Raw genomic sequence first — 27,685 nt, 5'->3', positions numbered from 1 at the left:
AAAAAAAGGGTTCTAGGAACATTATGTTCTAGGAACTGCAAAAATCCCTCCGGTCAGAAAGGGACTAGTGTTTCTGTTGGGAGACAAATGACAAAAGAGTGGATTCGGAGATGTGCAGTAAGTGTTTTGGTTGCATCGGTGAGTTTTGGATGTGAGGTGAAAGGGCTGTGCTGAGCTGAATGTCAGTAAAGAGAAATGTCAATGCCAATGGTAAAGAACTCTGAGTGTTCTCCGTTATTAGGTCTTGTAGGGTTTGTTGATGACCTTGTCAATCCATCGCAGGAACCTGCTAACACGCGTGTACACCCCGGGGAATGAGGGGTTACCACAGCCATGACCCCAGGAGATGACTCCCGTCAGCACCCAACGGCCCCCCTCCCCCTGGCAAACCAGTGGACCCCCACTGTCACCCTGGCAACTGTCCACACGGTGGCGCTCCGACAGGCTCCCGGCACACAGCATGCGGCTGGTGAAGCGATCACTGTATCGCTTCTTACACTTCCAGGCTGGAAGCAGGGGGACCCAGGCCTGGAGCAGAGTCCGGGAGTACTCCGAGTCTGACAGAAAAAAAAAAGTCTCATTTCAACAAGAGTATAGTAATGTGAAATTACTGAGTGGAAGATATCTAACAGAAATACAAATAATGGCTTTACAATAAGGTACACAAAAATGTAGGCAGTTACTGAGTAACGAATGAGGAACGAATGATGAGCGATTGGTTAGTTAATGAGTAGTTACTGGCTGGTAGTTACTGTATTAATGAACGAGGACTGAATGGTTAGTAGTAGTTACTGATTAACTGTGATTCAGCCCTAATGATTAGTTACTGTATGCTATGCCAATGCTTCACAAATGGTCAATCCTTAACTAATCATTCTTTAAAGGACAAATCCGGCGCAAAATGAACCTAGGGGTAAATAACACACAGGTACCGTAATTGAATGTGACCAGTTTTAGCGCAAACTGCTAATTATCTTATATAGATAGACGTAGGGGCACGCAAAAGTAAAATATAATTGCTATTTCTACACCGCTAACAAGGCTCAAAATAGCACCATACTTCCACGGTAGCATAATGAGGGTCCCTATATGTAAACTGAGAACTTGAGAACTTTGTAAGTGTACAGACAGTTTATTAAAAAGATAGTTTAATGAACAGCACTGTCTTTATAAACTATCTTTTTAATAAACTGTCTGTTCTCAATGCTTGGGTTTACATGTAGGGACCCTCATTATGCTACCGTGGAAGTATGGTGCTAGTTTGAGCCTTGTTAGTGGTGTAGAAATAGAGATATCTTTTTACTTCATCCATACCCCGACGACTAGCGCTATAAGCTAATTAGAGGGTGGTGCGAGTCACTAGAGTCACTTGAGTCAATATTGATAGGCGAGCTCGACCTAATTGCATTTTAATATACTACATGTATACACCCAACCTTTATTTATTCGATAGGACAGCTTAGACATGAAAGGGGAGAAAGAGGGGGAATGGCATGCAGCAAAGGGCTGCAGGTCGGAACCAAACCTGTGGCCTCCGTGGCTAGGACTGAGCCTCTGTGCATGGGCGCATGCGCTACCAGGTGAGCTACCCAGGCGCCCGTAGTAGTTAATTAATATATAAATAAAAATGGCTAGGTGAAAGGGTTGCGAAGACCTGCTGTATCTCTGTGTAGGACGTACAGAAATGAAGCTGTTATCTCTTCATCAGACTCTGGGCTTGACAACAAACTGGCATATTTACCAAAATGATGTAATGCTCCTTTAAGCTGTTGCCTGGTTGTCATCAACGAGCCATCATGTTTGATTTAGATACTAATGGTAAAATATTTCTTACACGTTAAGATTAAATCCTAATGTAATGTGATTTCATTTAAACAGGGACGATGCATGATTAAACATGAACCTTGTTAAAGAACAAGGAGAGATGCTTTGCACAATTGCTATTTTTTCCGCTCCCTGGGAAGGTAGGTAAAACAATCAATATTGAATGCAAGTCAAGTACAACCATCAGAATATACACACACACACCGATGGAGAATTACGTAGAGGCCATGCGATGGTCCAGGCAGTGGCGTTACCTGTGATGCCCCAGCCGGTGATCACGCAGGCGGCAGGCCTCTTCTCCCACTTGCTGCCTGCCTCTGGCAGACACACGGCACCAGTGTGGGGGTTGAATGCCACACAGTTGCCCTCTGTGCCTTTGAGCCGCAGCAGGGCGATGTCGTACTCCCAGCCCTGGCTGCGGTACTTCCTGTGGATAATGATGCATTCCGGTGACAAGGTGCGTTCAAAGTCATCCTGCTCCTCGGTATGGTAGTCACCCAGGCGCAAAACGTAGCGGGTCGGGTCTCTGCCAAATCTGGAGGCGCAAAGCAAATTTGGAAATGATAGTTTTGATAAATGCCCATTTATTTAGTATGTAACCCATTACATTAGATGGCATGCATAACCTACAAAGTAATGTTACAACAACTCAGGAGGGATTTCATGTTGACAAATAGACACCCGTGGTGAAGTCTATTTAATCTAAACGAAAAAAATGTAATATGATAACAAAATCTAAACACTGAAGTGAGTGGATTGGATTCCTAATTACTTTTACATGTAAGTGACTCAAATTACTTTTCAATTTTGGTTAAAAAATAACATGTACAGGGTAAGCAATGCAACTAAATAAGTTTGACAGTTTACAGAGTGACCAGATTCACAAATCCTGCCAAAATGTGTGTCCATCTGGGTGACATGATTACATTAACAATCAATCAAAAACATAAATGTTGGATACAAAATGTAAACATTTACAGATTATGTGAGCCTATCAACGAGAGGGACACACGGTAACCGGTGGCCGTTAGAGGGAGCTGTCTCCTACCTCTTGAAGCAGTGGGCAGCCGTCACAACCCAGCAGGGGCTGATGAGTGATGCTCCACACAGAGGATGGTTTCCTTTAGACTGAGACCTGAGCCACAGAGACACCTGCCAGGGCCACTCGCCTCTGAAATCACACACACACACACACACACAAAATATAGCTACTACAACGTCACTGCTGCTTAGTGTAACTAGGGTTACTTAGATCCTTTTTTGTGACCTTCACTGATAACTGAGAAAAGCTAAGACATGAAAGGGGCGAGAGAGGGGGAATGACATGCAGCAAAGGGCCGCAGGTCAGAATTGAACGTGCAGCCGCTGCGACAAGGACTGAGCCTCTGTACATGGGGCGCACGCTCTACTAGGTGAGCTACCCAGGCGCCCTATCTTTAAAGTTTTTTCACCTCCCGTGCACAATCCTTTACCTTGTATCAAGCCTTATTGTTGTTAATTTTTTAATAATGTGTGAATAAACTAAACTAATTACACCTGTGTTGGTGTTCCATTGATGTACGAGCTTAAAGAGACATTGAATTTGTACATTTGTAAGTGTGTTTAAACCTAAATACCTTCCAGTGGAGAGTGTTGCATGCGTATACTAACCTCAGTGACTTATCCCCTCCTATAATCCTGCGTCGACGACGCTGGTTATTGAGTCTTTGGCCGCAGGTCTGCATTGCCACGGCAGCATCCCCCAAAGGATCCAGGGTGTAGTCACAGATGACGCCTGCATCCTCACTGTGGCGACAGTCATGGCTATCCTGACCCACAGCTGGACACTGGCCTAAGGACATCTCAGTGCCCGAGCATCGAACGTTGTCCAGATGGATGGGACCTTGCCCCTCACCAAAGTACGCCATGGACCGAGCTTTAGCCACACCGCTGGGCGGTCAACACACAAAGACACACAGCATCATTGTTAATTGCTGTATGCTGCTAGCATGCCTAAAAATATCCAAATCACACGACAGATTTCCATGAAACTTTGTAAGCACGTTCATGCTCCCAAGATGATGAACCCGTTCATTTTGGACACTGCATGAGCTTTTGTCTAGCTTCCTTAGCCAAGTTCATCAAAGGTGTAATCATACTAACGTGAATCCCAGCTGTCTGCAAACTACAGCCGCATTGACATCATTCCAGCCATCATCACACACGCTTCCCCACTGGCCGTTAATGAAGACCTCCACTCTACCCTCCTTCCTGCTCTCTCCAGAAACCAAACGCACCAGAGGGCCTGCAAAGAAACATTACAGGGAAAATGTGCCTTGATTAAAGTTATTCATGCCCTGAGGTTTTCAGATTTACCCTTTACGTCTTTACAAGGGTAATACACACAAATCTCATAAGCAGAAAAGACAACTGCATTCCGTTAATAGTAGGGTTGGGTATTTCTGATACCGACAACATTGAAGAACTGCTTATAAATGATTTATTAAAAATGTAATAACAATAACTTATTTTACTAGTGTGTTGCTGGTAAACAACAAAAACAACCACTAGATGGGAAAAGGGTATTTTACAATAACTTGAATGCACCACGAGGCTGGCAAGGCGAGTTTCAAGTGAATGCACTGTCTGTGATGTTTTTCCGACAACGGTTGCTGCAGACTGTTGTACGTCCCGGTGTTGTGAGTCCTCTCCAGTGAAATACAGTCAGACTTTACACCGTTTAGCTGTCAGCATTTTAACCGTGTTTAATCCAGCTGCTAGCTAATGGTAGGCTAACGTTACTTGTGTAACATCTAGTGTAGTGTTAACTAGCGTCACGTGCAGCGATGTTTCTGTTGCCTGTAACGTGCATTTGGAGCATCAGAGAGCAGCACAGACATTGAAGTGGCACCAACATGAAGCATCAAAATCTGCGTTGCTATTCGGCCCCGTAGATACCAACACCGGTGCCGTATTAGCACCGGGTCTCGGTACCCAACCCTACTCAATAGCCACTAAGGTTGGGCATTGGATTTTAATGATTCTGATTCCAATTGCGATTCTTCCTTTCGATTCCGATTCTTGTTCTTCTTTGAGGGGTGGAGTTGAAACACGTCACATGCTTATTTCACAAATAAAACGAAAGTTTTATTTTGATTCAATGGTGGGTTGCAGTTTTACCAGGCTTTTTCAATGTAAAATAAAGCCACACTAGAGCGTCGCTTATTGTGCTCCATGGCTGCAACACATGGCTACGTAAACCAAAACTTGCGCATGTTAAATTTGGAACCCATGATCAGATTGGAAACCAAATCCTCCAAACTATTCCAAACGATTCCAATAAAGAAACGATTCCACTGGAATCACAATTTTTGAAACGATTCCAAGTAGGAATCGGTTCTCGATGAACAACTCTAATAGCCACCAATGTGTGTACTTACCAATAGAAGGGAAAAGGCTGAGTATCTCGTTGGTATCACCTCCCCTCTCACAGCGGACACCTACATCCTCACTGTGGGAGCAGTCATGTTGGCCCCACTCAGAGTGGGTGCAGGCCAGTAAGCTGGCCTCTGTTCCTCGACACTGCACCTCGTCCAGTAGGATCAGCCCGCGACCTTCTTCGTAGACCCCGTCAGGAGCCACCGTCGCTCGGCCTCTGCAGACAAAGCACAAAAGAACATCTATCTGTCTATGGACACTCATTGTAATGGTGTGAAGAACAACATGATCAAAACTTTGGTTAATGTGAGAAACAAATAACTATGTATGCCAAATCTTTATTTAGGTTGCAGAAATGACCGGTGTGTGAAAACAGAAATAATATAATTTCCTATTGATTACAGATTAAGTGTGATTCAATTAGTACTGATTTTCTCCAGAATTTGAAGGATTTGAAGGCCTCGGGCCTACTGGTGATTTGTGTTTTAGTTGAACTGATCTAATAAGGTAGTTTTGTTCATTTTTATTCTGTAACCCCTTGTGCTTGCTTGAGGGTTTAAACAGTATCCCAAGGAATGCCTTGAGATCTCACAGAATAAGTAGGAGGGGGGCACCTGGACTACCTTATTGACCTCTTTCACACCAATGACCAGGGTCAGCCCGGAGTTATCTGACTCTTCTTTTGTCAATTCAAACCAAACCCAGTCAACACGGGTTGATCCATGGTCATGACAAATAATATATATATGACCTGGATCACAACCGTGAGCGATTCGTTTTAATTACCCCACGTTGCTGGAAACGGGCGAGGCAGTTTGGCAGGTTGACCCTTTTAAGCACAAAATCAGCCCTCGTTGCAAAAACATTTTCCCCACTATGGCCACGCCAAGAACCGCCCTTCAATAGCTGCTCGATTGGTTGGGGTTAGGCATTGACCTTGAGTGGTTAAAGTTAGGATAGCCAATTAGTCAGGGGATAGGACCTGAACAAATCAGGTTACGTTACCTTGCGTAAGCATGGACGCCTGGCCAACAGTAGCTATTGAAGGGTGGGTCTTGGCGTGGCCATAGTGGGGGAAAAAATATCCCTGGTTGAGCCCTTAGTGCGAAAGGGTTTAAGCCTTCTGCTACCACCTCCGGAACCCAGATATGAGGCAGAAAAATAGATGGATAGATTGATAAGGCTTAGTACAAATATCTTGTTCAATGTTTGTGGGGTTAAAAAAAAGACTTTCATTTTGCTTTGTCAGGTAAAAGAAGCCCTTAGTTCTTGGTAAGAATGGTCACCTGCAGACATGCTTGTTAATCCCTACTTTAGATTGATTTAAAAACATAGGGAAGTACACAATCTCCTAAGACAGAGAGGTGTTTCGTAGTGACACAGATGTAGTGATGCACTGACCTGAAGCCCAGCTGCCTACACACTACCTGGGCGTTGAGCTCAGTCCAGTTGTCATCACACACAGTGCCCCATTCTCCCTGGTGGTAAATCTCCACGCGTCCCTCCCAGTGACTGTCTGCACCCACCAGACGAACGGCACCGTCTGCTGCCACACAGGAAAACACTAATGCTTTATTAGATCACATACTCAGGGCAGTGCATGGCCAATCTCATATGTTTTAGTGTTGGCGTTAGTGGTCTCTTTTAGCTTGGTTAAGATGACAACATGTCTGGGAGAATTCTCAGTCTTTAAAGTCATTGGATATCTAGAAGTCGTCAGTCAAATGCAAATTGCCACTCCCAGGCAATTAACCACTGTAGGGTTGTTAACATGCAGCAAGGAATGCACAGGCCCTTACACTAGAGCCACAAAACACCCACTGAACATGGCCCAACATGGGAGGTCCAACTCCTTGGGTCAAGACGCAGCAGTCTACCTACATGTAAAGGACATCTTTGATGAAAACAATGTACACATTTTGGACAGAGAAGACAACAGACAAGACAACAAGCCCAACAAGACTTAGGCTTTACAGCCATGCTAGTGGCTCTGTGAGGCTGTACTTAGGCCCTTACGCAGTTCTTTGAGCTAAATGCTAATGCTAGCATGGCAACAAAATTGGGGATGTATGGCAGGTATAATATTTACCCTGTTCAACTTAGTTTAACATGTTAGTATGCTCACATTTGTAGCAATAAACACATTACAGCTAAGGCTGATCGGAATGCCATTAGTTTTGCAAATATTTGGTTCTAGTATTGGACAAAATTTGACCTAATGATGGCATCAGAGGAAATGTTAAGGGTTCACCAAAGTTATTACAATTCATTCTGCGGGGAACATAAAAGTCTGTAGCAAATTTCATTTAATCCATTGAAGAATTGTCACTCAAAATCAAAAATGTAAACCTTGTGGTTGTGCTAGAGGAAAGTCAAGTGATGTCCCAAGTCTGCAGGATACATTCACTGGGGTCCATAAATGTCATTCCAAAAAGTCATGGCAATCTAATAGTTGAGATATTTCTGTCTCAGATATTTCAAACTGGTAGACCAACCAAACAAGTGACCGACTGACAGACATTTGAATGGAACCTCTAAATAACGTCCTGGGGCCGCTCAGAAATCAAGACTCAAAAGTCAATCAGCAGTGCAACCTGGAGAAGTTGAGAAAGGTTCAACCATTGACTGTAAAGATAATGGAAGAAGCTTTCGGGTATGAAAAGTGAACGCAAAAGTGACTTAAACCTGCCTTAAATTGTGCTTGTTTTGGTTTCTTTGTTCTTTTTTGTTAAAGAACTTGAAACAGATTGGAGGAAAACCTGATCATCACTTTTCCGATTCTCTACACTATCTTTGGTCACATCCTACGCACCTGCCTGACAAAAGAGGGGTGCAAAAAGCTTTCCTACGTTGCACCGATTCTCTACACTAAAACGTTAACAAACTACCGGGACTTAAATGAGAAAATTGTGAAAAGAAACATAAAATAAACTAATTAACTACTTTCATGTGCTCCCATATAGTGGCAACGGGAGAAAAAACAATTGCAGCTGAGTATGTAAAACGTGCTTGAGAGTCATGACATCTCCTCCCAGGCGGTTTTAACTCCCTTTCACACCTTTATTAATGTGACTCTGACCTGACAGCCATGTCACCTAACGACCCACATGTGACCTCAGTGACTCTCACAGCCATTTTCCACCAGGCAGTCCAAATGGCTTTGACTTCCCACAGGACTGATTACAGTGTTGTGTAATATGAATATGTGAGTTAGTGTGTTTCCTTCCTTGGCTCTGACCTGTGTATGGGTTGCAGGACACCCCTGCATCTTTCATTTGGTCACAGTTGTGTTGGTCCCAGATGTCATGAGGACACTCCTCCAGGGAGAGTTCATTGCCTGAACACTCAACCCCATCCAGGAAGATGGGACCCGCACTCTGGCCAGAGTGGGCCCATGTCCACGCCTTGGCCACGCCCCTGTTAGTCAGGACAAAAAAAACCACCACCTTTATGTTTATTGTAGCACAGTGGTTCACAACCCTCAGAATAATGAAGTTGGTGTTTGCGACCCCCCCACCCCCCTCAACAACGAGAGAGAGCTGCAAACCGCTGTAAACAGCTGTTTCTACACACCTCCCCCTGCGGATTTCAACGGATTTTTGTGAATGCTCTGATTAATACATGTAAAAAAAAATGCTTTGCTTTAATGACAGTTTAGTTTTAGTTGTAGCTGCTAGCACCTAGCCTTGTCCAATGTGCTCCCCTGACCCACCTTCAGACCCCTTTCTGTGTTCCAGGACCTCCTGATTTACAAATGAAGCACTGAATATACCACATGAAATATACCAAACTCACAAAGTAATGTAAAAACCATTATTCCCCAGTCTAGAATATGATATTTAATTTTTTTTTCTCCCCAACTATCTGGCGACCCCCAGAAATTTTCTTTTAAGAAATTTGAGAACCACTGCTGTAACATATAGTCAATTACAACATAAATAATGTCATATATTAATACTATGAGGATGAATGCTATCATGTGGGGCTATGCGCACTTCATATGCAGCCTACAATACTATATTTAACACTGTATGTTGTTGCACCTGGTGTTTCGACTCAGTCAGCATTGTGGGTATATCACAAAAACACCATAAAACACCAAGTGGGATAAGTACCCAGCATGCAATTGTGCAACACAAAATACATCCAAGTGTGTCTTAATGCAAATTTACAGTAATGTTAGGATGCCAAATATAGTTGTTCGAATAAATTAATGAACAATTTAAAGACAGCAGGAGAATACTTCCAGAGTTGCGTTATTGTGTGTGCTGGTGCATAAGAAACTGGAGAATTAATCAGGGCACGGACAAAGGCCTATGGATGTTATAGAAGCTAAAATATTTCAGAGACAGAATACAGTACGCCTAGCAAAACAGCTTAATGAAAAAATTAAAATGAGGCTTTTTTAAACTATTTTAACTACTGATGGAAAACAGAAAAATACACGGACCAATATGATGTTGTGTTTCTCTGAAACACCATATTAAAGGGTAGCCACCGTTTTTATGAACCTGGACCCTATTGTCCTATGTTTTTGTGTCTAAGTGACTGATGGGAACAACAATCTTTGACATTGGTCCAGTATTAAGCGAGATCTCTGCAGTCGGCGGTTTGATAAAGGACTTATTGGACTTTAACTTATCATTGCACTTACAATAATGAGCGTAGCTGTCCTCAATTTAGGTCATCCTCTACGTCCTATCTCCGGTTTTTCCTGCTAAGCGCCGGGCAGAGCCCCAGTGTCTCCGCAAAATAGTCTCAGGAAGGAACAGATTGGACAGATAGTCTAGCTAGCTGTCTGGATTTATCCTGCAGAGATCTGAGGAGCAGTTAACCATAGTCCGGCCAAAAAGAGTGAAATCTGGCTAAAATTTCGGCGGCAACGGAACAATCCCGGAAGTGGAACGTCGTGGATATAGACTAGGATATTCCTAAATTCATTCCTCACTCGTTCCTTAATAACAACATTTTTGTGTACCGCTTGTTGTAAAGTGTTACCATTTATTCTATTCATCTTTTGTACACTGCTCTCACAGTAGTTTTGCCACAATATATTGATATTGATACATGAAGTTAATGATTGGCACTTGTGACGGAAGGTAGGTAGACTGTCTACACTTTTAAAGAATAAAGGGCGTAGTTTCTGTCGCCCCCATGAGGAATTCTAAGTAATGACAACAAAACTGTCGGTGCGTCCACATGATACAAGCTGCTAGTAGCCAAGGAGGACACGGAGGATTAAAAAACATGATGGACTCTTCAGAAGAGGTCATTATCTTCACTCGAGTTTCTGCGCGGGAAATTCGCCGGATGCCACAATCTTCTGAGTCATACTGAGAAATCCAGAGAGAGTTGTGTGGAGCTGATAGTCTTAATTAGATTAATTAATTTGTAGCAACTCATTTGGCAATGGCTTGAATGTAACGGACATTCATTATTATAAAAAAGTTATGCGCTAAAGCTTTTAACTGAAAGGAATTTCGCTCAGAAGACATGCTCCTGACATTATTGGTGTAGCAGTAGCACAGCAGTTGTGTCTTACCCCAGGCCCAACTGTCGGCACACCACCTCAGCATCAGTGTCATCCCACCGGTCATTGCAAATTGTTCCCCATTTGCCATCACGGTACAACTCGACGCGCCCCTCAAAGTCCTCCAGGCCTCCCACCAGCCTCAAAGGGATGCCAGTGCCTGAGAAACAAGAGGTAAAACTTAAACCAATAATACACATATTGTTTTTGGATAGGTTGAATTTCCTAAAAATGGTTATTTGAATTGGGACAAATGTGAAATCAGTTTATTTCTGTTGTCCTGTTCAGCCGTAACTACGTTTGAAGATATATAGTTGAACAGGAGCGGAGGGCCGACCTATCTGACATCTCTCCTGTGCTTATTTTCTGTCCTGGGTTGTTTGCTAGTGTCTTTGATAAACCAAATCTAGCGTTAGGAAGAGCAATATCTCTCTGCCGGTTGGACTGACTGCTAGTTTGGGTGGTGTCATTTTCTTGAGTCTTTGGCCCAACAGGTAAATTAGCTCTCCAAGCTAAGGTTAGTCAAAGTGTTGACACAGGAAAGCATCAAACATGTGTTTTAGATAAAGGAGATGAAAGTAGGCTATATCCAGTTGTTCCTCTTCCCAGTTTGCTTAGCATTGTTAAATTGCATGCATGGGACGCAGGAGCAGGGGTGTAGTGCAACTGGTGTTGTGCCAAAAAGTGATCGACTGCCATTGACCGATTGCTGTCTATGGGAGCGCGTGCAGCATGTTCAGGCTGTATTGCCCAGTTTCTATATGTCTACAGCTGCATTTCCCTGGATCAAACAACCATAACATGCAACTACACTTTCTGTCCGTGGTAATAGCAAAGATATGGGTTTGTGAAACTTTAACCTTTCGTGTGACAGAATAATTACTTCTTACTTACTACACTATTATGACCAAATAAGTGTTTGCTGTTTACAGCATAACCAGGGACGACAATAATGTGATTAGGCAATAATAAAAGGAATTTGTGTTTGGTAGGCCTATGTCTAATATCCTTGTTTATATTTGGAAAACGGACTATATACTAGCCTAGCCTGTAATTAACACGGTTTACTGGCGGATTATATCAAATAAAGTAGCCTATCCTTCTTGCAATTATGCTTATGACTACATTATTTTACTTGCTTTGTGCCAAGCAGTCCAGTCATTTGTACCAGTTGGAATATGTATTAAGCCGCCTACAAAGGATCCGCAGCAAAACCACGAGGTAGGGCGCAGAGCAAAGAGGCAAAGCGCAGCGCAGGAACGTTCTGGAATTGGTTGCGCCCATGGTTGCGCCTTGAAAAGTTAGCGACAACTAGGTCAAAGTTGAAATAATTTCAAGTTAAAGCACAAAGCAGCAATTCTTTGTGCCAGGGGTCGCGCAGCGACTAGTTCTCTCTCCATAGGAAATCAAGGGAATGGCCCGCGCAGAGCGGTTTTACTGCCTATCATGTGTAGGCGGATTTAGCCTAAAGTAGTATATATATACTATATAGTATAGTAGTAATATAGTAGATATAGAATAAATTTTTTACTTGCCAAAAAGTGATTGCAGCCTTTAGGCCTACTTATTGACTGAAAGGTTTTTTCTGGCTCAAAATAATTTTGATTTCATTCATGAGGGTTATATTAACATTTTGTCAAAATAATTCAGCAGAGGCAGGGATATGTAGACCAGAAACAGGGAAATCCCACACACTGCCCGCCCCCCCACTCACCCGTATCCACAATACATTTGTTAATATTTATCAGTGATGTATTGCTTTATATAATCTGAGGTGACACAGTTCTCACCTTCAGGCTCAGCACAAACCACCCCTGCTTCATTGCCATGGTTACAGTCGCTGGTGACAAACTTCCTGCTCCGGCATTCCAGCAGGGAATTCTCATTACCACGGCAACCCAGACGCTCATAGTGGAAGACGGAACCTGGGCCAAAGTAGGATTGCCGCAGGGCTGTACCGATCTCACTGCATGGACAGCAGATACACAGAGAGACTCTTCTTTTAAACACACATGAATGCTCCTACCCTCACAGCAAACACCCAATGGAAAAGTCAGGTTAAAAATACTTTTAAGCATTTAAAAGAATGGCAGCTACTGTGTCTACTCATACTAAGCCCAATGCCATTGCAGAACAATGCAAACATGTTGACGTGATTTGATTTTCCCAAAAAAGCAGGAAAAAAACATGTTAATGAAAAGCAGAACATAACCAAGCTCTTCTTCAACATGCCTCATGTTGTCTTCACTCTTCATCATGAGTAGAGGCCTGTAGCAGAAAACCCAAGCAGCCCAAGTTGACAAATCCCTGTACCTTGTAGTGGTATCACCGTAGCTCTTAGCTCCGAAATGTAGTTTTAATCTACCCTAATCTACAGCATAGCTAGAATTGCTAAATGTGTTGGTTTCTTAGCAATGCCATGACCTCTCACTAATGTCACGGAGCAGTCATAACAAGGATTTTTAGTTCCATTCTGAATTTGATATAGAGAGTGTATACAGATATCAAAACAGGCAAATATGGGACAGTTCGGTTAATCTGTGTAAAAGGTACAAGATTGCCCTCTGAAATGTAGTGAAGCAAAAAAACTAACTAAACTGCTAACCAAGTTTGAAATGTATAGGCAGTGATTCAAATTAAATCTGCAACTAAATTGAAAAAAGTCTGACTGGTTGTAGCTTTGTCAGCAGCGACTTCATTGGTTTCGTCTAGTCGTCTCCATGTGTGTATTGTCATAAGAAACATGTTTGGCTCTGTGAGACTGCCCTCACCCCAGTCCGAGCTGTCTGCATATGACGCTGGCATCACGGTTGGTCCAGTGTGTATCACATACTGCCCCCCACTGGCCATTCAGATACACCTCCAGGCGCCCGCTATTGCTGGATGACGCCCCCACCAATCTGGCTGCACCTGCAAATGACACACAAGTAAACCTGTTACAATACGTTATTAGTTTGGTACCCTTAATAATGAGTGCATTGGCCATTGGTCTGTCAACCATCCATCCAAAAATCCATCCATCCACAAATCCACAAATCCATTCATACATCCATCTATCCATCTATCCATCCATCCATTCACAAATCCATCCATAAATCAATCAATCAATCAATCCATCCATCCATCCATCCATCCATCTACAAATCCATTCATCTATCCATCATCCATCCATCCATCCACAAATCAATCAATCCATCCATCCATCCATCCATCCATCCATTACCTAGGTTCCCCCCTTCAGCTCACCCTGATGGCAGTCGCAGTAGGCCCAGCCGATGGCACCTGAGCTCTGCCTGAAAAAGCACCAGGGGTTGGCCTCTCGGTCTGGGTTTCGGCAGAAGCTGTGGTCCCCCAGACCTCGGCCTGGGTACTGCTGCATGTAATCTGGGAAGTCTGTCCACTTCAGGCAGGGGGAGCCTGAGTCCGTGTGGGAAACTGAGCCATTATAGTAGCCCAGATCTGTAAAGCCTTCTGAACAGGAGAGCGGAGCTGCAGACACAGACCAGGTCATACACATTACATGAAGAGCAACAAAACAATGAGCTCAGAGAAGATAGAATTATTAAAAACACAAGCGAGATCAAATCTAGTAGGATGCGTAAGTAACTCTTTACAAACAAATTTTCTCTCATTGAAGAATTTTACCACACAAACAGTGGGACCCAACGTTGGTGATTTTTTCGTTTTGTCGAACATCTTGGTTCAGAGCAAGATTTGGATTTGTAGAGGCAATGTGTCATGTGTTTCAATGTGTTTTATTTGGGGTTTAGTCGGAGTAGTTAGGTTCTCCTTTTCCTGACATGTTTCTTTTCTCATTTTAGATTTCTGCTGTGCATAGTTAGTTTAGTTTTTTGATTTGGCACCAATGGTGTGTCCTTTGCCCCTTCTAGTGTTTAAGTTGGCCTATCATAAGAACTCACTACAGTAAATGTTGTACACAGTGTTGGCGAGTAACGGAATACATGTACCAGCGTTACGTATTCAGAATACAAATTATGATTGATATGATGATTATGAATTATTATTCCATTACAGTTACAATTTAAATAGTTGGTATTTAAAATACAGTTACATTGTTGAAATCAGTGAATTACATGACAATACTTCTCTATTTCACAAGTTTATTCACTCTCTGAATAAATTAAGGCAACTCCATGCATTTCCCAGAAGCCCCAATATGAAAACAAAAACATTAGTTATTTGCGTGATCAGTCACAATGGAGTCTGAACCGGCACAACAGAGCCAGGGCAGGAATGCGTTTCTATCTTGGAAATTCAAACAGCATTTCACATTAAAGAAAGAGAAGGGAGAACGAAATATAACTGTGCCGTGCAGCCTCTGCTTGCCAGCAACCAACCTCCTTTCAGCGTCCAAATTACTCCACCCCCAACCTGAAGAACCATCTTAAAGTAAGTTAGTTTTTTTAATTAGCCAAGGGTAGTCATCTGCTGTAGTTTTACTGGTCACCTTGCTATTTTATAGTTGACGTGCGACTTTACATTCTCCTATGTGCTGATTTACTAGCTCCAGAGCCGTTGAAAGACTGACTAGCCCCGTTTGACATGCTAGCTAACGTTAGCTAAAATTATCTTGTGGTAGCTTAGACTGCGGTTAGATTTTTGTAGCATGCACTTCGGGACTACAAATACAACAATCTATCTGCTTGTTTTGGTACACATTCAGCCAGTTGGAACTTATACCAGTATAAAAAGACTCTGAAACTGCAGTGTAGGCCTGGGCCAATTGGCGATCAGATAGATGCGGTAGATGCTAGATGATCCTTGTTGGACATGTGGACGTCAACACCGGCATACAGCGCAGGCGTCAACACATTGACTTCAACGTGATTGAACAGACTGACTGTAATGGAGTAGCGAGCACATTCTATCGTGAAAAATTGCCAACAAAAACTACACAGCCGGCTGCTGGAACATGTAATCCGAAATTGGAGAGAAATTACAACAGACTTTAGACAGTGTTTACTTGACATACTTTTCGTACACTTCACTGTAACTTTTATTCCTGTATTTTATACCGGTCTTATTCTATTTTAGCTTTTTTAATTTTTTATCCCCTCTAATGAATGTGGATAAACTAAATGCTCAGCTGCTCAAATGATCACTGCTTTTTAACTCGGAGCATTTCTCCATTAGGTTCTTTATTTTTTTCTACATTAGGATCCTGAGTTTTCACATTTCATGAGTGGGATGAGAAGCAGCTTTAGAACTCCTCAGGTAATGGGAACCTGGAGTGATTGTTAAAAACAAGTTCTATGATGCTGGAGTACATGTTCAACATGACACATGCATCTGGTGGGCAGATGGTGGTTTAACAAGAAAATTCTGAAATGCAGGTGGAGAGACCTAATGGCAACCAGAAGCACTGCCAACTGTAAAACTGATCTATAAAGCTGCTTCCTGTGCAGACATTATGAGACTAGTTCACACACAGACAAGAGCAGGAACAACCCTGATTTACTCAAAACAGTCTCCTACAGTCAATCACTCAACATTTGCACATGTAGATTCTTGCAGATTCCAACACAGCTGCCAAGCATAAAATACTAAACAGTCAACTCATCCATATTTCAATGGGAGCATCTGACGGGCATGAAGTCATTGAGCTTTTGTTTCCATTAGTGGTGGAGCCTCATTGCCATAAATCATGAAGCATGAAAATCAGGTAATCTACAGGGACTTTACTGCTTTAACTGTGACTGTGATGGATACACAGGCTGCTGCTGCCGGTGGTGGCGGTAAAACGGTAAACCATACTGGTTTATTGTATACAGACATGCTGTGACTGGAGGACATGATGGCTGGTGGGACAGGGAGGGCTGGAAAGAACCACGGACAGGAGCATGAAGGCTACAGTATACTGACGGCTGCAAGCTAGATTAGACTGTCTACGAAGGTAAAGATTATTAGTAATTATGGTATAACTTGCAGGATAGGAACAAAAATAGTTTGATCTAAACAGAGGTTGAGAATAATAAATAATAAATACATATTAATAATTAAACAATCACAAATCAAGTGTGTATGTGCATTGATTTGTATGTGCTTTTGTTTCTTCTGTAAACTATTCTTTTTAAAAGGTGCTATACAAATTGAGACCACAAATTAATCAAGACTTAAACATAACCCTTACCTGCACTCTGCACAATATTCAAGTGCCCAACCTCAGTGACCTGTGGAAGAAATAGTACGTCATGGAACAAATAAGAGTTTGAAATCATGATTCACAAGCAGAATGCAGAGGAGTTACCATTTTCAATTATTAGATTATTCAAATATGGAGCAAAGAAGGAGAAGGCTTTTTCCCACCCAGCTCAGTGCAAACCATTCAAACCTGATAAGGAAGCCACCTGTTGTACACAAACATATACACATGAAGTTGTCTACATAGACTTAGAGACAGCCATTCTAGCAAATCATAAAGCGTACAATAATGACTATGGGAACCGGAGTTATAAATTGTACAGCAATGTGGTACACCGACTCTCACAAGTGGAGTGGTCAAGAGGCAGCGTGCATGTACAACAACATTACCCAAGACACTTAAAAGGTAGTTTGTTTCCTGTCTAACATGTTAAAACAAGCCTTATTTTAAAAATAAAAACCTATCCTTATTTCAGCTTCTTCACAAGATTTTGTTATAAAGACAAAGAACATATGGAGTTGGAGTTTATATTTATCTATATTTCGGCCAAAAATATGTTTGGCACATAGTAAGCATACAGATGGTCAGCGCATAAGGTGCTATATTGTGCTGCATGAGTTGTTTAACATGTATCTATACATGTAGTAATATGCTTTGACACGTCTTGCTGAGAAACTGGGTCTCCAGTGTAATCCATTATAACTGTGTTCATACCAGTCTGACTCCAGCTGACATTTTCAATACGTGCAAGCGAGCTGCAAACTTTTCAGAGCCGCCGTTCAAGCCTGCAGGTGTTGAGGGTTTTATGTTTTTGGAGGAGTATTCCTTTAATGTTAGTTGCTGTAGTGTAAGATTTTAGCCGAGGCTCATTGATGTTACTCAGAGCCATAGAGATATGATGTCTTTCTCTATCACCCTGGTGTTACTGCTCCATATTCTTTTTTGTTTTGGTTGCTGCTCTCATTTTGTTGTAATATTGTGACGAGCTGCGTAGAACACACACACACACACACACACACACACACACACACACACACACACACACACACACACACACACACACACAGGTCTTGGTCATGGTAACCACATTGTAAATTAACAACACTAATGCACACTAACCCTACCACACAGACACTAAAACCCACATAAAAAATAATTCCACACCCTTTAAAACCATTAAAACACCCATACATTAGAACAGGAACAGTCCATAGAGACAGTGTGCATTTAGGTTCCATCCACACCGGAGGGGAAAAAAATTCATCGCTCTCCATTGACTTTATTATTGCCTAAAGGTGCCTCCTTGTCAATTCCGTCTGCTAGCAAACACCAGAAAAATGCCTAAAAGCTGCCGTGTGGTGGGATGCACTTCCAACAGGCTTACAGTAAGAGCCCATAACAAAGTTTTTATAAGCTGCCAAACTGAAAAACTGAGCTTTTAGGAAGACAAAAGTAGACACAGGCAGTAAGTGACAGGAAGAATGGGAAAACTGTGGGATCCTGAAACTCAGTACGCCTAACATTACGTGTGCACTGACATCTGTCTTCACATATATCAGTTTTAGGCTAACCGCTGTATATTTATTACTAAGTCTAAGTAAGCTAAAACATTTTGACAGTATGCAATAGTGGAATGTGGAAAAATGATAACGTTATGCAGGATTATGTTTGCAAGTGCCTTGGCTGGCTAACACATAGCTAACATTAGCTTACTAACAGCTAACTTGTCCTCTCTGGTAGACATCGGTTGCTAAAATAATCCTTTGATTTGCTTAAATAATAAAGTGATGGTTCGGAGTAATTTCACCCTAGGGTCCTTTGCACCAAGACCTCGAGCCAAACACCCCCCCAGAAGCTTTTTTCACCTGGGTCGAACATTGGGAGAGTTAGCGTAGAGTAGCGTTATCAGCTGAATAGCTTATTAGCGCAGAGGCTAATGGACCCACGTTTGTATCTCGTAAATGACCCCACTAATAATGCCCGAAATGATACCAAACTTCTACACTAGTACATATAGGTTATGCACTCATAAAACGATGGATTGGAAAGTTTGTAAGTACACCAGAAGTTTATGAACACTTGCCTGCTCTCTTCTGCTCTCTGTTGTTGCTGCTGCTGCTGCTGCTACCTGCAGTTAGACGAGTGCTTAGGGCCGTCTAAAAATTACTACACCGAAAAGAGATACAAAAATATTTATTAATTTAATGATTAAATAAGGTAATGTCTCCAAACTTACCTCAGTTATTGCTTGTCTCCTGCTAGTTATACTACAGCACTTAGTTAAAAAAAAAGTTAAATTAAAAATTATTTTTGTTGCATCTCTTTTTGGTGTTGTAATTTGTAGACAGCCCTAAGCACTCGTCTCACAGCAGCAACAACAACAGCAGAGAGCAGAAGAGAGCAGGCAAGTGTTATTTACATAAACTTCTGGTGTACTTACAAACTTTCCAATCCATCGTTTTATGAGTGCATAACCTATATGTACTACAGTAGACATTTGGTATCATTTCGGGCATTATTAGTGGGGTCATTTACCAGATACAAACGTGGGTCCATTAGCCCCTGCGCTAAGCTATTCAGCTGATAACGCTGCTCTACGCTAACTCTCCCAATGTTAGACCCAATTGAAAAAAGCTTCTGGGGGGGTGTTTGGCTCGAGGTCATGGTGCAAAGGACCCTAGGGTGAAACTACTCCGAACCATCTCTTTAACTCGCAATTAATCGCACATTTTTATCTATTCTAAATGTCCCTTGATTTCTTTTTGTCCAATTATTTTTTCTCATTTTAATGCAATTATCAACATGGAAAAGTGGATCGGCTTGTTTTGTGCTTTTGTCGCCTGGCTTTGACGAGGGGGGGGGAGGAATGGCATCAGCTGTGTACTTGGCCATCAGGTGGTATTTCAGACTGGACGTGCTGCGATGATAGCTCAGTTCACAACGACAAAACACACAGATCGCTTTGGTCTTGTCAATGGAACCATTTGGCAACTTTTTAAAAGTAAACTTTACATTCAGAGTCTTATTGGCGTCCATTTCGGCGTCTCGCGCTCGCCATCCACTCAAAACGTAATGTTAGCCTACTACTCTCTGGCCGGCTCGCAAGCCCAAACAAGTGTGTGCGGCGTGCCTGTTGTTTAGTTTCCGGTCTAGCTAGATCCGGTGTGGTGTTGTAGTTTTTCTAACGTTACTAGTTGTTGCAACAGCATGTGAAAAAAACTACAATGTTTGCTAGGCCAAAAATAATGTTAATCTTGCGATAACATTTTTTTTAGTTTCAGCCCTTGTGGTCGGTGGGAGTGATTTGCTCGCAGCACCTGAGAAGCCCCGTGGTGAGGAGCAGAGAGTTCGCCTAGAGTTCGCTCAGAGTTGGAGTAATATCACTCTGCCCAAGTAGCAGCATTAGCAGTGCTTCGCCTTCTGAGAATATAGTTCCCAGTATGTATACGGTTAGAAGTTAGTACGTTATTTTGTCACTTATTGGGAGCAGTAGGCTAGATGGAGCTGGTTAGCTCCAGCATCTGTGCTAAGCTAGTCTAGATGGAGCCAGTTACCTCCAGGATCTGTTCTAAGCTAGGCTAGCTGTGGGTGTGTCAGACAGAGTTACAACACACACGGAGATGAGAAGGGTATGTATGGACTTATCTAACTTATACGGTGAATAAGACAAAGTCCCCATAAGTCCGCGTGTTCCTTTAAGGAAAAGATTGTGGTTTGAGTTAAAATAAGTATGTTTGTTACTAGAGATGGTAACCCTATACCAGTATCGGTATCGGCTCCGATACTGCCTAAAACGCTAGTATCGGTATCGGGAAGTACTGGAGTTTATGCACCGATCCAATACCACGTAACAAAGCTAAAGAAAATCTACGTTAAAGTAGTTTATTTACAGTGAGGAAAATAAGTATTTGAACACCCTGCTATTTTGCAAGTTCTCCCACTTAGAAATCATGGAGGGGTCTGAAATTGTCATCGTAGGTGCATGTCCACTGTGAGAGACATAAAAAAATCCAGAAATCACATTGTATGATTTTTTAACTATTTAACTGTATGATACAGCTGCAAATAAGTATTTGAACACCTGAGAAAATCAATGTTAATATTTGGTACAGTAGCCTTTGTTTGCAAGTACAGACGTCAAAGGTTTCCTGTAGTTTTTCACCAGGTTTGCACACACTGCAGGAGGGATTTTGGCCAACTCCTCCACACAGATCTTCTCTAGATCAGTCAGGTTTCTGGGCTGTCGCTGAGAAACACGGAGTTTGAGCTCCCTCCAAAGATTCTCTTTTGGGTTTAGGTCTGGAGACTGGCTAGGCCACGCCAGAACCTTGATATGCTTCTTACAGAGCCACTCCTTGGTTATCCTGGCTGTGTGCTTCGGCTCATTGTCATGTTGGAAGACCCAGCCTCGACCCATCTTCAATGCTCTAACTGAGGGAAGGAGGTTGTTCCCCAAAATCTCGTGATACATGGCCCCGGTCATCCTCTCCTTAATACAGTGCAGTCGCCCTGTCCCATGTGCAGAAAAACACCCAAAAAGCATGATGCTACCACCCCCATGCTTCACAGTAGGGATGGTGTTCTTGGGATGGTACTCATCATTCTTCTTCCTCCAAACACGGTTAGTGGAATTATGACCAAAAAGTTCTATTTTGGTCTCATCTGACCACATGACTTTCTCCCATGACTCCTCTGGATCATCCAAATGGTCATTGGCAAACTTAAGACGGGCCTTGACATGTGCTGGTTTAAGCAGGGGAACCTTCCGTGCCATGCATGATTTCAAACCATGACGTCTTAGTGTATTACCAACAGTAACCTTGGAAACGGTGGTCCCAGCTCTTTTCAGGTCATTGACCAGCTCCTCCCGTGTAGTTCTGGGCTGATTTCTCACCTTTCTTAGGATCATTGAGACCCCACGAGGTGAGATCTTGCATGGAGCCCCAGTCCGAGGGAGATTGACAGTCATGTTTAGCTTCTTCCATTTTCTAATGATTGCTCCAACAGTGGACCTTTTTTCACCAAGCTTCTTGGCAATTTCCCCGTAGCCCTTTCCAGCCTTGTGGAGGTGTACAATTTTGTCTCTCGTGTCTTTGGACAGCTCTTTGGTCTTGGCCATGTTAGTAGTTGGATTCTTACTGATTGTATGGGGTGGACAGGTGTCTCTATTCAGCTAACAACCTCAAACAGGTGCATCTAATTTAGGATAATAAATGGAGTGGAGGTGGACATTTTAAAGGCAGACTAACAGGTCTTTGAGGGTCAGAATTCGAGCTGATAGACAGGTGTTCAAATACTTATTTGCAGCTGTATCTTACAAATAAATAGTTAAAAAATCATACATTGTGATTTCTGGATTTGTTTTTTTAGATTATGTCTCTCACAGTGGACATGCACCTACGATGACAATTTCAGACCCCTCCATGATTTCTAAGTGGGAGAACTTGCAAAATAGCAGGGTGTTTAAATACTTATTTTCCTCACTGTATGTTCTTTTTACGTTATAACTGACTGTCCAACTGGAAAATAAAAGAAAGTTCTGTGGCATTTGTGTTTGTGTTTGTTCATGTTTAACAAAGAGTTTAACTTGAGCCAGACAGACAACAAAGATAAAAATCATATCACATCCATACAGGGATAGTAGTATACAGCTGTTAAAACATAATAAAATATATATATACACTCGGTATCGGCCGATACGCAAGTTCAGGTATCGGAATCGGTTTCGGGAAGCAAAAAATGGTATCGGACCATCTCTATTTGTTACCTAACTTAAGTTTCACATTCACAGGGGACACAAAACATTTCTCAAACTGTGGTTCACTTTAACACTTATCTGCAATGATGTGTTATGAATAAAAATGAGTGCACACTTTGACCTGCTGATAATATGAAGCAAACAGAGCAGCCACCAATGAAATCAGGACCAGACAGACTGTCAGAGTTTTGTTATGTTTCGTAATACTCCGGCACGTTGAATCTGAACTGAAACCATGACCTAAAGTGCTGACTCTCAGCTTGAATTGGTTCAATTTGAAGCTGTTTGATACAGTATATACTGGGTGAAAAATGCAGGAATTACAGCCCTGTCACCATGTTCCAACAATGTGGGACTATGTATAAAAATGGGTACATGTCCTACACTGTTCACCCACTATACATGTGAACACCCTCAAACACTTTAAGGCTGACAGTCAACCCCTTATAATACTTACCGACTGCATTGTACACACACACAGACCTGTAGTTTCTGGAAAACACAATTTGAAATGTATGCAACAATGTTGTGTCCTTACTAGAGCTGCAAAGATAAATTGATTTGTTGTCAACTATTAAATTATTCGCCAACAATTTTGATGATCGGTTAGTCAATTTGAATGACTTTTAAAGGAAATCTTACTTTATTACTTATTTGATTCCAGCTTCTTAAATGTGAATATTGTTTGGTTTCTTCTCTCCTCTGTGACAGGAAACTGAATATCTTTGAGTTGTAGACAAAACAAGACATTTGAGGTCATCATCTTGGGCTTTTTGGGAAACACTGATTGACATTTTGCACCATGCAGTTGTTTTACAGAGCAAACAACTAATCTACTATCATCTACTCTTCTGTTTAACATCGACCTGCTTCCACTTGCTCAGATTATGGAAAACAACAAAATAAGTTACCATAGTTATGCGGACGACACACAAATTTACATAAAGTTATCACCAGCTGACTATAGTCCAATACAAAAACTGACTAAGTACATTGAACAAATTAACAACTGGATGCGCCAGAACTTTCTTAAATTAAATGAATACATAATACATTTCTGATCTGCTACTACACTATGACCCACCCAGACCTCTCAGGTGGTCTGGGACAGGTCTACTTGTTGTCCCCAGAGTCAGAACTAAACAGGGGGAAGCAGAGTTCAGTTTTTATGCTCCACATATCTGGAACAAACTCCCAGAAAACTGCAGGTCGGCCGCAACTCTCAATTCTTTTAAATCAAGGCTGAAGACCTTTCTTTTTCATGTTGCCTTTCTTTAAGTAATTGTTAATTTCTTATACTGAAGTTGCATTGTTGAAACAGTATGACAATATAACCATATAAAGAGAATTAAAAAGTAAGATTGGTGGGAACGGCAAGGATTGAAGGTGGATTACGTATGTATAGAGCAACGACTTATACGTTGTCCCATACTAGCAGCCTAAAATCTCTTATTTTATCTGTTTTTATATTGTTAACTGTTTTTAACTGCTATTTAATGTTTAATTTCTTATATTGCACTGTAACTTCTTTTCTCATATTTTATCTGTTTTTAATTTTTTATTCGTTTTTAACTGCTCTTTAATGTTTTATGTAAAGCACTTTGAATTGCCCTGTTCCTGAAATGTGCTATACAAATAAAGCTGCCTTGCCTTGCCTTACTGCACTTGTTGCATGTGCATGTCTATAGTCTACTGTTCTTAAGGCGGGGAGGTGTGTGTAGCACAGACTCGTTTCGAAACTTAAATTAGGAAAAAACTAGAAGTCAGGTCATCAGCAACAATGACAACCCAGTCAAATATCTGGTTCTGAAATGCTTTAATTTACACACGTTTGGCAGTCCAGTCTGTATGACATAGTCAATAGAAGCTGTAAAGTGAAACAGATCACATCAACAAGCAAATACTCTTCAATGTGTTGTTATCTGAGTCTGGCTTAGACTATAAAGATATGGAGAGAAGGGTAAGGGTTAGGTGGTAAAAGTGTTACAAGGGTTCCCACTGTGCCCTCCCCAGCGCATGGCTTTCAACCATATACACTGTATATAGTGAGACAAAACATTCACCACGGATCCAGTGGTGTTACACGCTGAGCACGCTGTTACATTTTAAATACATAAAAATGACATATGAGACAGGCTACATGTAGACATTATAGATTATACATAAACCTATAAAATTATACTTAAAGTAGAGCATTTAAGAGAGAGAAGGGACAGGACAGACAACAGATAACAAAAGATAGGGCATAAGTAGACTTAACAGAGCACTGATTGTTATAAGTTAGGTTCACCATCAGGTGCAGGTAGAATATATAGAATTTAGCAGCAGAAAAATAGTGCAGGAGTGCATATCATTATTATTAGGACCCACCTCTGGTTTCCACAAGGGATTTATCAACTTTACACTTACTTAGTTCGATTTACAGTATATTCCATCTCTTCATCTGATGCTGAGTGAGAGTGAGGATCTGACGTGGCTCTATCTGTTTAACTTGTTTTAAGTTAGGAACAATGTGTGTAGGGTGTTTTCTGTATTATTTGACAGGTCTTATGGTTTCCAGTCCCAGGAAATAACTCATACTGAATGTCACTGTAAATTATTCTAAAGGTTCCTGGAAAGTAAATTGGATGCCCTCACGTATGATGCACAGTGAGTCAAACTGTAATGTGATTTAAAACAGGGACAATGTACAATTAAACATAAAGCTTGTGTAAGAACAAGGAGAGATGCATTGCACCAGGTTGTAGAACAATTGCTATTTACATTAGTAAAAGGTACAACATTAGTATACATGCACAGACTATTGAAAATGCACGTCGTATTGATCCTTTTTATTTGTTTTATGCAATGTTCAATAACTGTCAAGAACTCGGGTGGACTGTTGGCTTGTTGATGTTATTTCAACAGACAGACCCAGTCCAGGGTGTCTCGGATTATTGTCTCTATTTCCCTAATTAGAATAGGGTTGCAAGTCACCGATTAATGGGTTGATTATTTTCTCGAATAATGGATTAGTTATTTGCTCTATACAATGTCAGAAAATTGTGACAAATGTGGATCAGATGACGTCCTCAAATGTCTCATTTTGTCCACAACTCAAAGATATTCACTTTCCTGTCACAGAGGAGAGAAGAAACTAGAAGGATATTCACATTTAACAAGCTGACACATCAGAGAAATGACTCCAATTGATCGATTATCAAAATGGCGATTCATTTAATAGTTGACAACTAATAAACTCATCTTTAAAGCTCTAAATTAGAAATTATTTTCAGGAAACTTTCTATACAATGACTAAGAATTGACGGGGCCATAGAATAAAGTCAGTCAGTCAGTCCTGTTCACTAGAGCCTATACGAGGCTAAAACAGTCCTCCGTGACAAAGGCCGGTCCAGGCTACATGACACACCGTAAACATCATCTTTATATTTGGCTTACCTCTGCAGACACACACAGGGCCAGCAAGAGACAGCAGGGGACGAACCCGGGCACGGCTTTCTTCCGGTCCATCCCGCAGAAGGAACCATCTCCTCCCACACCTTCACCGGCTCACCCCCGCCTTCTGATGCCTGCTAATATGTCCTCTCCGGCCCGGTATTAGATGAGAAATTGACGGGTAAACACATTCAGAGACCCCGGCGGTGGTCCGCTCTTAACTCAGCTCCAGACATTCAACACGCTCTGGAGCTAAAAATGACGCGCTGTTGGCGAGGAAACAAGACTCTCCCTCTCTCTCTCTCTCCCTCTCTCTCTCTCTCTCTCTCTCTCTCTCTCTCTCTCTCTCTCTCTCTCTCTCTCTCTCTCTCTGTCTCTCCCTAAAGCGGTTTCCCTTTTTTTTTATTAATCAGGGGTGTGAAGCCCTCAGACTTAGCCTTTATACCAAGGACTGACATTAGAGCCTCTGTAAATAATGGATCTTTGCGCGTTACAAGTCTTATGACAGTGAGTGTGTAATAATCTGGTTTAAGGTGCCAGATATATGAGCAGCCGGCGCGCCAGAGTACAGGAAAGCCCTGAGGTCCTTGAAGACCACATGAGGAGCAGCAGAACTGTCAACAGCAAGAGGAAAAGGAATCAAATTATTAGCACTGAGAAAACCAATGAGACTGAGACCTGTTGAGCAAGGGCGGAGCCAGAAGGTTGTAAACATCCGGGCCTTAGCCCACACCTGTGGAAGTTTTTTGGCTTCTTGATTCAAATGACCATGTACAATTGCATATTCAATTAAAAAATGTTGTCATGCAATTTGCATATTTATTTTGCAATTGACAATTTAAAGGTCCAATATGTACTATATTTACTGAAATAAATCAAAAAAATTACCCCAATGCGTCATCAGATATTAAGGAAACATAATAAGTTGAAATACTATCTTTTCTGACAACAATGCTAATGCCAGTATTTTCTCCTTTTGAAATTTCTGTTCCGTGGCATAATGTCTGTTTGTGTTTTGACCTGTGTGTTGGTATCAACCGCCCAGTTTGACAGCCGGGCCGGGTTGCCAGATACACCTGTAAACGTAACGTAACGTAAACCCAGCACGCTACAGCTGGAATGTTAGTACAGCCATGGAAGCAGCAAACAAACAAACAGGATCAACAGAGATAGATTCTACCCAACCTAAAAAAAAAAAATGTCCAAAACTGCCATTTCAACCAGTTGACAGATTGCAATTCATAGATATAAAACTATAAACTATACAGGCTGTTAAAACAGGTGCCTTGTATTCTAAAAGCTCCAATGGAGGGTTGCTGGTTCAAGTCCCCATAGCTGGAGAGGTGCCAGTTCACCTGCTTGGCACTGCTGTGGTGCCCTTGAGCAAAGCACCGAACCCCCAATTGCTCGAGGCGCCTTTAATGGGCAGCCCCCTCACTCTGACATCTGTCCATTAGTGAAAGTAAAAGGTCCTGTTTGTGCATGTGTGTATTTTGGGCCTGTGTGTAATGTGTAACACCAACAGAGTGTAAAACTGTAATTTCCCCTTGTAGGATTA

The 27,685-nt window shown here is 41.8% G+C and overlaps 1 protein-coding gene across 1 annotated transcript; it reads right to left on the bottom strand.

The window, feature by feature from the left end:
* Positions 1–26,421, bottom strand: si:ch211-51a6.2 (neurotrypsin). The gene is made up of 14 exons (XM_028603816.1): positions 26,131–26,421; positions 16,923–16,962; positions 14,018–14,260; positions 13,543–13,681; positions 12,562–12,737; positions 10,784–10,931; positions 8,480–8,658; positions 6,643–6,784; positions 5,244–5,458; positions 3,967–4,108; positions 3,475–3,753; positions 2,873–2,995; positions 2,079–2,359; positions 1–557 (listed from the first exon to the last, which is right to left on the bottom strand). The coding sequence occupies exons 1-14, from the start codon at positions 26,200–26,202 to the stop codon at positions 238–240; spliced, it is 2,499 nt and encodes an 832-aa protein (XP_028459617.1). The 5' UTR covers positions 26,203–26,421; the 3' UTR covers positions 1–237.
* Positions 26,422–27,685: the final 1,264 nt, after the last annotated feature.

This window comes from Perca flavescens, chromosome 17, assembly GCF_004354835.1.
Source record: "Perca flavescens isolate YP-PL-M2 chromosome 17, PFLA_1.0, whole genome shotgun sequence".
In the NCBI taxonomy this organism is placed as follows: Eukaryota; Metazoa; Chordata; class Actinopteri; order Perciformes; family Percidae; genus Perca; species Perca flavescens.
This window is presented reverse-complemented; position numbering and strand designations above follow the sequence as displayed.

What these genes read in the sequence shown, in the direction of transcription:
- si:ch211-51a6.2 (XM_028603816.1), bottom strand. Translation starts at nt 26,202, where the DNA reads ATGGACCGGAAGAAAGCCGTGCCCGGGTTCGTCCCCTGCTGTCTCTTG. An exon ending in TGCCGACAGTTGGGCCTGGG is followed by an intron (nt 8,659 to 10,783) that starts GTAAGACACAAC and finishes CCTGACTAACAG; the next exon opens with GGGCGTGGCCAAGGCGTGGA. An exon ending in GGAGGGGATAAGTCACTGAG is followed by an intron (nt 2,996 to 3,474) that starts GTTAGTATACGC and finishes GTGTGATTTCAG; the next exon opens with AGGCGAGTGGCCCTGGCAGG.